We start from the raw sequence: 12,244 nt of genomic DNA, 5'->3' as shown, positions 1-12,244 counted from the left end.
TTGCCTCCCCCTTTTACTCACTTTCTGTTTCATTTTCCCTGTCTTATTGAAACGCAAAGCCTTGAAAGCGTTACGAAATTTTGTGTGGAAAAAAAAAGGAAAAAAGCCATATAACACGAGCGAGGCACATGAAGAAGAGGAAGAAGGGGTTCCAGCTTCCAGAAAAACAAAGATTCAGAAACAAACATATTTTCCCATTCAGAGACCGAAAGTGAGAGGAGTGTGATGAACCTGATATTTAACATTTGATGTCAGCGCCCATGTGACCACTTTGTTCCTTTCCCCCACATGTGGGTTTTTTATGGTCGCAGAAAACAATATGTGACGAAATCTTCTCCCTAAAACCTGGCTTTGATCAAACATAAATGAATCCCCTTTCTACCCCTGCATTCGGTGACCATGTGAGTGAGAGTGAGAGTGAGGCTGCAATAAGAGACAGAAGCAACCATCATCATCATTCATGACCCAAGAGAAAACAAAACCAAAGCTTTTGCCCCATCTATATCATCATTGTGCTGCTGCTATCAGCAGCTACTTCAAACTTTTGCCGTGTTTATGAACAGCATAAACCCTATTCCGAAACACCCTGTAGGGTTTAGAAAGAAAAAATGGTACGAGAAGAGCAAAGAATGTAGTAGAGAACGAAAAGTTGTTTATATAGTAGATAATTGTCATACAAAAGATACAATACTAGCTAATATTATACTTGTTCTGCTCTAGCTTGTGTGGTCGGAGCACACACCTACAGAGATGGTACACAGAAAGAGAGAAATCCTACTCTTTCACTTGTGTCCCATTATGTATGGAAATATCTATTTTGCTTGCTGTTAGCAGTATGTTGTATTTCATGACACTGGAGAACTCGTCGTCGTCGAGATCTTCTCTATGGATCTACTCTTTGATGTAGGTATTGTTCAGCTATACATCTAGAGGCTGTCTTCCTTTTATGTGCTTCTCCTACTTTTCTGCATAAAGGGAAGAAAGAAAACATTAGCCAACATCAAAACAATGATGATTATTTGATTGCACAACCACTACAACCCCCTAAATAATCTATGGAATTTGAGAGAACAAAAATAGTCCATCTTACCCTAGGTCAATCCCTGCTGCCTTGCTCACCATTATTAGCTACACTTCAAAAGCTTCATGCAAGCAACCAAAAGAAAACCCAAGTCAGAACTAATTTGAATCAACTATCGTTTCCTAAGAGGAGAGGGAGAGTTCTCACAATGGAAAGCAGAGGCAGCCCCTTGGCTTTAGAAGGAGCACTACTGAGAAGCCGTGCAAATAGCAGGATTGACAGATGTTGATGAGTTGTTTTCAGAAACTACGACAGTCTCATTAAGATCTCCTGCTGCAGTATGATCTCCACCTGAATGCTTAGGAGACGCAAAAAGGCTATCAGGAAGGACCTGCTCCACACTGCTTTCATGACAACCACCACAGAAGACAATACAAAACAATATTAGAAAATGTAGAAGGGACCTGAACTTAAATAGAAGTTCAACTAGAAAATAAAGTTCCACAAAACCTAGATATAATAATGAACTATACCGTTCGTGAAGATCATGAGCTTCAACATCTGAGCCTTGCTCCTTGCCTTCATCACTAGCATTGTTGACTTCCTTCTGAAGTTGCTGCTCAGAAACCGCGGCAGATATAGAAAATGAGGCAGGTGGCATATCACCAAGGCCTGCAACGATAACATTTATATTCAGCACCACAAAGTTTCATTTGAAAATTAAGTATGCATATATTATTCAACCGTCAAGTCAAATACCTTCTGCAACTTCTTGTTTGATGCTATCAAATGGAATGACGTTTTGATTGATCTGGGCATGAGATTGAGGGCTCAAGGGAACAGGAGCACCCACAGATAGACTGCGGAAGTGCTGGGGTAGATAGTGCTGGGGTAAGCGGTTATTCTTGAAGTCAGGCAGCTGCAGATTCATTAGTCTTCTCCCTTGGAGTTCAATGGCTTGCTGCAATTCAGCCTGCTCCTCCAATTTTCTTCTCAATAGCATCTCCTGTGTATCATAGAGCATTCTTCCTCCTACATAAGCCATTTCAAACAATTACTCATCCCGTTTCTCAATGTGTATATTCCAAAGAAAAAGTATTCGTTCGAGTTTTACTAACCAAGTTGGAGCTCATATGGATCTCTGGAATCAAGACCAGCAGGGCTCAAACATGGTGAAAACTCCCCCCTCTCTTGATGCTGTTGTTGCCTCCTGCAGACATTCAGCAATTAAAGCATTAAAACAAGCAGTCAATAAAGGAAAAGCACAAAAATAGGTACCAGATGAGTTATGATGAACATACTTATCCAGGACTTTTCCCTTCTCCTTATAGGGCTTGACAAGAACACGCGACTCGCATATAAAATGTGGATTCCCTTTGGACAATATGAGCCTGACAGTTTCTGGGTAGACAAACGTAACAAACCCAAACATTCTTTTCTGCTGATATGGAATCCGTACATCTTGAACTGGCCCATACTTGCTTCAAATTTACAAAACAGAACTACTTTAAGTAGAATCCTTAACTCTGAATTTCTAAACATTATAGTCTCAGAATTTTTAAACATTATAGTCTCAACAATCCTTAACTCTTGTAAAAAATAATTAACTCCAGTGCTTAACAGTAAAACAAAACAACAATATGAAACAAAAAAAAAAAAATTCACATGAAATACAAAGCAACGATACTTGGTTAAGTTATTTGACAGATACTAAAAATGACATGCCTTTGATTTAGCAAAAACAGAAAAGATATATCTAGCTCGTGCAAACAACAATACACGAGCTCTGGTATATCTTTTGGCAGCAGATTTGTAGTCTCAGCACAGTCCACAGAGAACCAAAATACAATTTAATAAACTCAGAAATGCTTTCTGAAAGCAGATTTGTTAAATTGTATATGATATGCTAGTTCACAAAGACAGCACTCCTGACCCTTTCTCTCCTTGCTTCCCCTCCCCTCCCTCTAGGACAAATTCAAGTTCAAAATTGTTTGGTGAACGTATTTCTTAATCAGGACCACCTCATAATGTGGTAGTCAGATGAAATTGACACAAGCCCAAAATCCTAGTTTTCTAGAGAATTTGATTGTTCCTGTGGCCGGTAGATAAAAATATTTAGCTTTGATAAAAGTTAGAGAAATGACTGAGCAGCTTTTATAAGTTTGAAATGGCTTTGGGAAGATAGAAGCTCAGACATTGTGCAGAAAGGGCTACTAAAGACAAATTTTTAGGACGTATAGAGGATAACATAGAGACCCTCAGCAGATAATCAGATCCTTGCATAATCAGGGTACACAAAGTAGTTGAAGGCCAAATCAAACTGAGGATGACACACCATAACATCGCAAGATTCTTATAAAAGGCTTTTGGGTAAGTTGAGTGCAATACTTGCAGGTTAAGACACTTGACAGTACACAATGACAGAAAGCCTAGAATTTCTTCTCGTGCTAGCTGACTTTCAAAACAGTAACTTAGAAATTTACACTTGAAAATGTATGATGCTACCTGAAGTATTCCGAAACATCTTCATCTCTAAAGGTGCTCTCAGCTGGGAATGTCAAGTAGATCTGCCTGGAAGCTGAGGTGGCCTTTTCAACAGAAGCCATTGCCAAAAGGTCGTTCCTTTCAGGTCGGCACCGCCCATACTTGTAAAATTCTTCCCCCATCATGATTGCCGCAGCTCTACAATGCAACAGAATGCACCCCAAAAATAACGAGTTAAAACCAAACAGAAAATGACTCAATAACCAAACACAGTCGCAATCAATAAACTTTACATGTATTCAGCAAAATGGGCTGTCTCAAACCACACTCACAATTACCAAGTAGTACACGCAGAGTATACCACCCAAAGGAAAAAAAGGGCCATTTCTAGTATACCTTTGGGGATCATTTTGCTGTTGCAAGAGGAAATTCATATACTTGTTGTAGGGAGAAGATGGGCCTCCTCCAGCCATAAACTGAGAAGCAGCAGCAGCTAATCTCTGTTGATGGGCAGCAGCCTTCAACCTCAGCATCTCCTCATGCTGTAGCTGCTCGAAACCATCGAACTTACTCGGGGAGCCCACAATGCCACCACCACCAGCGGCACCGGCATCGACCGACTCGCCGAAACCGCCATGCACAAATTTGCAATTGCTCCCATTCTTGCAAAACCCTCTAGCAAAGTAGAGGCAGGGCTTGAACCCGCCACCCAGGGCGGCGTCTTCGGTCCCGAAACAGGCGTCACTGGCCGAATAGCTCCTCCTGTGCAAATGGGCGTCGCCATTGTTGAGAGAGTGAGCCCAGTCGGGAACCCCGTGGCCCAATTCGAGCCGGGGATCAATGAAATCGTCGGGCCTGGAAGAGGAGGAGGTCTCATTGAGGAAAGACAAGTAGTCGTTGAGTTGGTGCTCGTCAATGAGGTCAGTGCCGGACCAAACATCACCGTCCTTGCCGGAGTGTTTGGAATGCAAGGGAAGTGGGACCGACCCGGCTCCGGCGCCGGCCCGGATATTGTCGTAAGAGAGCAGAGGACTGGACTTGGGGCTAATGGAGTTGTTGGGGAAGGCAGAAAGAGGCCAGGAATTGGAGGAAGGAGAAGATGGGTTTTTGGGAAAGTCAAAAGCACCGTTTGGGATTCTGGGGGAGGACTGTGAGAATGGGTTGCTGGCGCTGGTGGGTCGGGCTATGGGGTTTAGAGGGGAAGGAGAAGATGGGGTGGAAGATGCAGAAGAAGACGAAGTGTTGGAGGAAAGTCCCAACTGGATTTTGGCTCTGAGAATCAGAGAGTGCAAGAGGGTATCTGGGCCATAAGCCAGGCGCATCAAATCGTTCTCGCCAAGATCTTGTATGAGAAGATAGCCCATGATTTTGATGGCATTTTCAGGCTCCAAAGCCTTGATCTTTCCGAACAGTAGGTTCGTGACTTCATACTGTAAAGAACCCATCTTGGGTTTTGGGTTTTTGCCTCTCTCTGTTTCTCTCAGAGAGAAAGCAAAGCAAAGCAAAGCAAGCAGAGAGTGAGAAAGAAAAGAGAAGCAGAAGAAGAGAGTGAGGGAGTATGATGAGTAGGGTTTGAAGAGAGTAGCAAAACAAGCAGGTCTTTTGTTTGAGTAGAGTTGGAAAGTCCCTCTCTTTCTCTCTCTAATCTAATCTTTATATTTTTGAGGGAGACGGGGGGAGAGACGAGACTAGGAGAGAGAGAGAGAGAGAGTGGTAGATTCCAGATCTACTTCAAGGTTAATTGTCAACACCACCCCTGCCCTTGTCACTCATTGTTTTCTTTAGTGTATCCCATTACCATATGCCTATTTATATAATATAATCAATCATATGGGATTATATAGTCCTAACCCTTATCATAAACCCTACTTCCAACATTGTCCCACGCACGCACCCATCCATCTTCTTATTCTTCTTTTTTCTAAAAAGAAATTTTATTACTTTTTCTAGCCATAAAAAACCCCCAAAAGTATTCAACTTTTTTCCCATTAATACCCAAAAAGAATTTCAAATTGGGTTCTGAATATAAAAATTGAGTCAAAAACATTTTTTTTTTTTTTTGGGAATAGTCAAAAACATTTGGGTACAAAACTGTGCCAAATTGATAAGTTCAAGAGTCCAACACCCAATTTTAAGGGGAATTAAATATTCTTAGTTTTTTGGGTAATGAATTGATTATAGCTTAGTGGCTACACTTCTATTCAAAAATTATTGCATTTAATGCTATGGTGCAATGCTCACTCATCTTTTTTACTAAATGTTATTACCGTTTGGTGAAATATTTTCATGTGGGTTTGGATGAAAAGGACAGCAGTGTCAAAGCGGGTGGAATGGATGAGAGAGAGGCTGAGACTAAAATCTACAAGAAGAGTTAAACTGGTCAAGTAGCTAGTTTTAAATGTTGGACGCCTTAAAATTGACTGCTAATTCCACACAATCATCTATTTTGTCTTTTTGATTCCTTATTAATAATCTTTAACTTTTATTGTCTACTTTAAAATTTCTATTTACAATTTTACTACGTAACTGCTCAGAACTAAAAATTTGGTTTTCTGAAACTAGTTTGTTTTGGCATCCTTATCCTTTTGTTCCCCTAGTTTCTGCTTTCTTGGGCACCTAGATGGCTATTTCCACTCTCCTTGGCGACCCACCACCCTTGCTAGGCAACAACCACGACATGTATCACGGTAGGCCTCATCATTTAGCCCGCGGATCAAGTGGGTCGATGGAGGCCCGCAAGCCCGACGGGTAAAAGCCCGGCTCCGCCAACATAAAAGCCCCCCTCGATGGGTAGAGGGCCGGACTTGGTTTAGGAATTTAAAACTCGGCCCGACCCATAGGCCCTTAAAAGCCCGCCCAACCCGACCCGTAAGCCTACAAACTAAATATTATACTATATGTAGTCAATTATATATATATATATATATATATATATATATATATATATATATATATATATTATACAATAAATGCACACACGCGCACGCGCACACACACACAGCGTACTAGGGGATTGCTATTTAGTTGACTAAATCAGTTTCTAATCAAAGCCACTAGCCATGCAGCATACATATTTAGCAATGAACAAATCAAAAAGTATAGGACAGTAGCTCAAAGTTTCTTAACAAATTAAACCAAATTTGGATAACAAGAATCAAACGCCAGACCTCTAAACTAGTCCAATTCAATTTAGATATCACGGTTTGATGTGTGTGTGTGTGTGCACGTATTGTCTAATATATTAGACAATACGTGCACACACACACACACACTTACATACCCATATATATGTATATGCATGCACATGTTCTTTTCTGAAATTAAATACTTAAAGCTATACTTCAAGGACCCTAATTAACTTACTTAGGTAAAAAAGTTATATGTAGATTAAATTATTTATTATTTAAAACTAAATAATGTTGGCCCAGCCCGGCCCTAATAAACGAGGGCTACCGGGCCCAGCCCGAAAAAACCTGCAAGGACGGGCTTAAAAATTGAAATTTATAATAAAGTCCGGCCCGACTCGTCATTATGTAAAAATATTGTAAGGCCCGGCCCGGCCCGTTGACATCCCCTACATCATGGTGCAACACTTGATGTTTATTTCATTGTGGTTTAGCCAGAAAACTTTAAAAACAAAATAGAAATATTAAATAAGAGAAAGTATAGTGATGATAAATTACACAAGAATTTTAGAGAGGAAACAAATTTTCACACCCTAATTGGTTAATCAAGGGAATCACAAATATTACATCAAACCCGTAATTGTGCAACTTGAAAAAAAAAAATAGTAGCACCAAATAATAGGAAAAACAGAAAAATCAACTTATGTAAATTTCATACAAATCAGGACATGGAGTGAGGCCCAAGGGGAATGAAGCAGGCATAATCCTTAATCTTTAATGCATAATATCAAAACTTTTTCATTAACATCCGATCGTAATTGTGCAACTTGATTAAAGATAATAGAAAAATATGTAGTAGTACCAGACAACAGTTCGAATAACATAAAACTAACTTATGTAAGTTTCATACAAATCTGGACACAGAGCCAAGGCCCAAGGGAAATGGAGCAGGCATGCATAATCATTGATCTTTCATGCGCAATTACGAATTAAAACTATTTTTTGTTAAAATTATCGCGATGCCACTGTAAGGTAGACTAACCCCAAAATAGGCCCCCCCCCCCCCCCAAAAAAAAATCAGTTAACTAGTAGCTCTAAAACTCTCCGTTCACTCTTCTTTAGTATGATCCTCAATCATCTTATACTCTACTGTTAATGTTTAAAGTTCAGCGGTAGCTAAACCTTTGTTAACGCTGGTCCGATGGGCGGACCGATACTTGTGATGTTATCAGAGCTTCCGTATTTTTTGTTAAAATTATCGCGATGCCACTTTAGGGTAAACTAACCCCAAAACAGGCCCCCCCCCCCCCCCCCCAAAAAAAATATCAGTTAACTAGTAGCTCTAAAACTCTCCGTTCACTCTTCTTTAGTATGATCCCCAATCATCTTATACTCCACTGTTAATGTTTAAAGTTCAGCGGTAGCTAAACCTTTGTTAACGCTGGTCCGATGGGCGGACCGATACTTGTGATGTTATCAGAGCTTCCGCTACCTGTCAAGTATAATACAAAGGGCGTCAGAGGGAGACCGCGTTGGGCGGTCTTCTCTTCTCCGATGCCTAAGTTAGTCAATGTATTTATGTTGACAAAGTAACAGTAGGTAAGTATTAAATGCGTAATTAATGAGGAGAGAAGAGAGAACCTTTTATAGGTGAAGCAGGAGTTGATCTTCTTCATGTTTTCGATGTGGGACTGATGTGCTTCAGTCCCCAGCTTTGGAGCTTCTGATGCTGTCTTGGCGCGGCGCATCAGCGGTGATCTGGGGGTAAGCTGGGGCTCAGGCGGTAGCCTGCCTGGCTGTGTTCCCGTAGGTCACTCCTTTGGCGGGAGTTGGTACCGCTGGCGGTAGCATGAGCGTGACTCATTATAGCTAATTATGCTTGCAAATGCCTATGTAAGTACAAGTCCCCCAAGTCCCCAGTCAAGGAGGGCAATCTTGGTTGGGGAGTTGCCTAGCGGTTCGAAGCGTTGCTTCCACCAGTCTTGCCAAAAGCATAATTAGCGTCAGTGCGTTGTCAACCATGGACTTACTGAGCAAACGCTTTATACCCTTTCGGGTGGGCTCCTGCTAGGCCCCATAGGGAGTCCCCCACTCCCCGGCTAAGATAGACCTCTGTTTGGTCGGTGTATTGTTTGTTGAGGGGAGCTGCGCTAAGCAGAGGGTGTTGGGTAGCGAACCCAATCTTTGATACCCAAGTGGCGGGGGTCAACATGCCTGATCAGGGCCGTCGAAGACTGTGTTGACGTATCCCCCTGCCTGCCCTGGAGGACCATGTTTTGACTGCAACGCCACGTTGCGGTCGTTGTCACAGTGAGGAGTGGCCTCAGGAATCGCCGTTGGCAGAATTCCCTCTGCTGAAGATAAGTGGCCTGCAATGTTGCGAGGGCCTGCCTGGCAGTAGCCTGGCAAATGTTGTTGCGGTCAGCGGTGCCGAGGGAGAAGTTCCGCTAGCGGAGTTGCGCTTAGCGGAGACTATCCCGCTTGCAAGATGAAAAGAGAGAAGTTCCGCTAGCGGGGTTGTGCTTAGCGGAGATTATCCCGCTTGTAAGATGAAAGGAGAGAAGTTCCGCTAGCGGCGTTGCGCTTAGCGGAGACTATCTCGCTTGCAATATGAAAAGAGAGAAGTTCCGCTAGCGGTGTTGCGCTTAGCAGAGACTATCTCGCTTGCAATATGAAAAGAGAGAAGTTCCGCTAGCGGTGTTGCACTTGGCGGAGACTCTCGCTTGCAAGATGAAAAGAGAGAAGTTTCGCTAGCGGAGTTGCGCTTCGCGGAGACTCTCGCTTGCAAGATGAAAGGAGAGATGTTCCGCTAGCGGAGTTGCGCTTAGCGGAGACTATCTCGCTTGCAAAATGAAAAGAGAGAAGTTCCGCTAGCGGAGTTGCGCTTAGCGGAGACTCTCGCTTGCAAGATGAAAAGAGAGAAGTTCCGCTAGCGGAGTTGCGCTTAGCGGAGAGACTATCTCGCTTGCAAGATGAAAAGAGAGAAGTTCCGCTAGCGGAGTTGCGCTTAGCGGAGAGACTATCTCGCTTGCAAGATGAAAAGAGAGAAGTTCCGCTAGCGGTGTTGCGCTTGGCGGAGACTCTCGCTTACAAGATGAAATGAGAGAAGTTCCGCTAGCGGAGTTGTGCTTCGCTGAGACTATCTCGCTTGCAAGATGAAAAGAGAGAAGTTCCGCTAGCGGAGTTGCGCTTAGCGGAGACTATCGCGCTTGCAAGATGAAAAGAGAGAAGTTCCGCTAGCGGAGTTGCTCTTAGCGGAGACTATCTCGCTTGCAAGATGAAAAGAGAGAAGTTCTGCTAGCGGAGTTGCGCTTGGCGGAGACTCTCGCTTGCAAGATGAAAATAGAGAAGTTCCGCTAGCGGAGTTGCACTTCGCTGAGACTATCTCGCTTGCAAGATGAAAAGAGAGAAGTTCTGCTAGCGGAGTTGCGCTTAGCGGAGACTATCTCGCTTGCAAGATGAAAAGAGAGAAGTTCTGCTAGCGGGGTTGCGCTTAGCGGAGACTCTCGCTTGCAAGATGGAAAGAGAGAAGTTCCGCTAGAGGAGTACGTTGCGCTTAGCGGAGACTCTCGCTTGCAAGATGGAGAGAAGTTCCGCTAGAGGAGTTGCGCTTAGCGGAGACTCCGTTGTTTCGTAGTCTGCCTTCTCAGTGGTTACTTCGGGTAGACGCTTCGTTTGGCAATGCCCGACACGTGGTCGTCATGGATTGGGTTAGAGTGTGTAATAACGTCTTTCAGCACGCCCGTCTCCTCGCCATTAATGCGAGTAATTGTTGATTGTATAACCGAGGCGTCGCCTCGGTTAATCCGGAGAGTAAGTGCGTTTGTGGGGCACGTGTATGGTTGTGGTGCGATGTCGTTTTTCAGCGGACGACCTAGATTAGTTTGATGTTGACATAAAAGAAAGGGAAACCTGGAAGTTTGACACTTTGTACCTTTTATCTAGTGTCGTCGTCTTCCAGACTCGCCCTGCGTTCCGAGACAGAGATTGCTACGATTCTGTGAAGTTATCGATCTGCGGAGCACGAAGATCCCCTGAGGTGAAGACAAGCGCCATCGATTGCACCAAAGCTTTCGTCTTTGAGGTTGGTACCCTGAATCGCATCCCTGTTCTATTGGATTTCTGTGTTTTCTTTTGTTTCTGTCAGTTTCTGGGTTTCCGATTTGGGGTGCTATCTGCTTGTGCCACTACAGACCATACCTTGGGAAGTCGCCATGGGTCGTGCTGGTCGTCTTGAGAGTTCTCGGGCAAGAGAAGATGCCGCTGCTCGCAAAAGGATGGAGGAATGGCTGGCGAGCAATAGCGCCGCTAGCGGCTCCGCTGGTGGGGTGAGAGAAACTGGCAGGGAAGAGGTTGAGTCAGCCTGGGTTCTCGATGATGGGATGGTTGACTAGCTGGGCGGGCCGATGACAGTGGCAGCTGTCAACCGTATGAAGCGGGTGTTCCGCCTGCCAGGCGTAGTGAAGCTGCGACCGCCACTGGGGGATGAGAGAGCGTCGTTCCTGCCAGCGGGGCATGCCGCCGTGCACGAGGCGATCTTCCTCCAGGGAGTAACATTGCCGCTACTGCCAAACCTCTAGATCCTGGTTTGTTAATTTGGCCTCGCCTTTGGGCAAGTTTGCCCTAACATGTGGTGGTTGCTGATGGTGCTTAATTCACTATGGCGGTTGTCCGGCTGTGAGGGTCCAACCGTGGCTGAGGTGCTACACTTCTATGAATTAATATATGTGAGGGGCCAAGGTTGCAGTGGGCAGGTGAGTCTGACTCGTCGTCAGGGGGCGCCCAAATTAGTCGAGAATTTGAGGGATTCAATGTCACCTTGGCGGGGGACCTTCTGCGTTGCCACCGCCGGATGGGAATATCAAGCGGAGCAGAATGAGGGGGAGCCGACACTGAGAATTAAGTCGGAATTCCAACCTATCCGAGGTTGTCGCTGGCCTCCGCTGCTCAGGGTTGGTTTTGGTTGCACAATAATTTCTTCGGTTGTAATGACTATTTTTTTTTTTTTTTGTGCAGCAGGTCTGCGTTATAACCTAACGCGTGAAGAAGAGTGCCGCGTGGCAAGAATTCGAGGCTGTTGGCAGAACCGCAACCTGTTAGACTTTCGTCTACTCACGGGGTGGGAGCTTGTCACTCCCCGATTTTCAAGCACAATTAATTATCAGAGTAAATACACAGGGCGTGATGGTTTAGACATCAATACAAAACACTAGGAAAAATTTTCTTAAAGAACAACAAGTAAAGATGTCATGAACTCACAATGTCAATACCGACTCAATGTTTAGAGTCACATATTACATTACAGATAGTTTACAAATCAAACTGAATAACAATTCCATAAATAACTCACTACACACCCACCACAACTCACTACACAACGGAAGACTTAAAACTAAGAGTACCATTCGACGTCCGCGCTACCCAACATACATCTCAGCTTCGACGACGACTAATCGATATTCTAACCTGCACAAAAACCCCTACACCATAGAATAGTGTACCGGGATTGAACAAAACAAACCCGGTAAGCTTTTAAGCCCGTATGAGTAAACTCAAATAAAGTGACTCACGTCACGCGTGCTTATAATTTCTCAACTCGTGAGAAGAATTAAAG

General features: G+C 43.9%; 1 protein-coding gene across 1 annotated transcript; it reads right to left on the bottom strand.

Moving 5' to 3' along the window:
* Nucleotides 1–632: 632 nt before the first annotated feature.
* On the bottom strand, nt 633–5,175 carry LOC133732727 (zinc finger CCCH domain-containing protein 46-like). The gene is made up of 9 exons (XM_062160312.1): nt 3,902–5,175; nt 3,527–3,703; nt 2,323–2,502; nt 2,140–2,231; nt 1,781–2,053; nt 1,555–1,693; nt 1,229–1,422; nt 1,091–1,142; nt 633–965 (listed from the first exon to the last, which is right to left on the bottom strand). The coding sequence occupies exons 1-7, from the start codon at nt 4,948–4,950 to the stop codon at nt 1,269–1,271; spliced, it is 2,064 nt and encodes a 687-aa protein (XP_062016296.1). The 5' UTR covers nt 4,951–5,175; the 3' UTR covers nt 633–965; nt 1,091–1,142; nt 1,229–1,268.
* Between the last annotated feature and the right edge of the window lie 7,069 nt (nt 5,176–12,244).

The sequence above is a fragment of the Rosa rugosa genome, chromosome 2, assembly GCF_958449725.1.
Source record: "Rosa rugosa chromosome 2, drRosRugo1.1, whole genome shotgun sequence".
Lineage (NCBI taxonomy): Eukaryota > Viridiplantae > Streptophyta > Magnoliopsida > Rosales > Rosaceae > Rosa > Rosa rugosa.
Note: the sequence above shows the minus strand (reverse complement) of the source record. Positions and strands in the feature narration are given on the sequence as shown.

Coding starts and splice junctions, on each gene's coding strand:
- LOC133732727 (XM_062160312.1), bottom strand. CDS start 4,950: ATGGGTTCTTTACAGTATGAAGTCACGAACCTACTGTTCGGAAAGATC. Junction 2,503..3,526: donor GATGTTTCGGAATACTTCAG/GTAGCATCATAC, acceptor GTAAATTTGAAG/CAAGTATGGGCCAGTTCAAG. Junction 1,694..1,780: donor CAAACAAGAAGTTGCAGAAG/GTATTTGACTTG, acceptor TTATCGTTGCAG/GCCTTGGTGATATGCCACCT.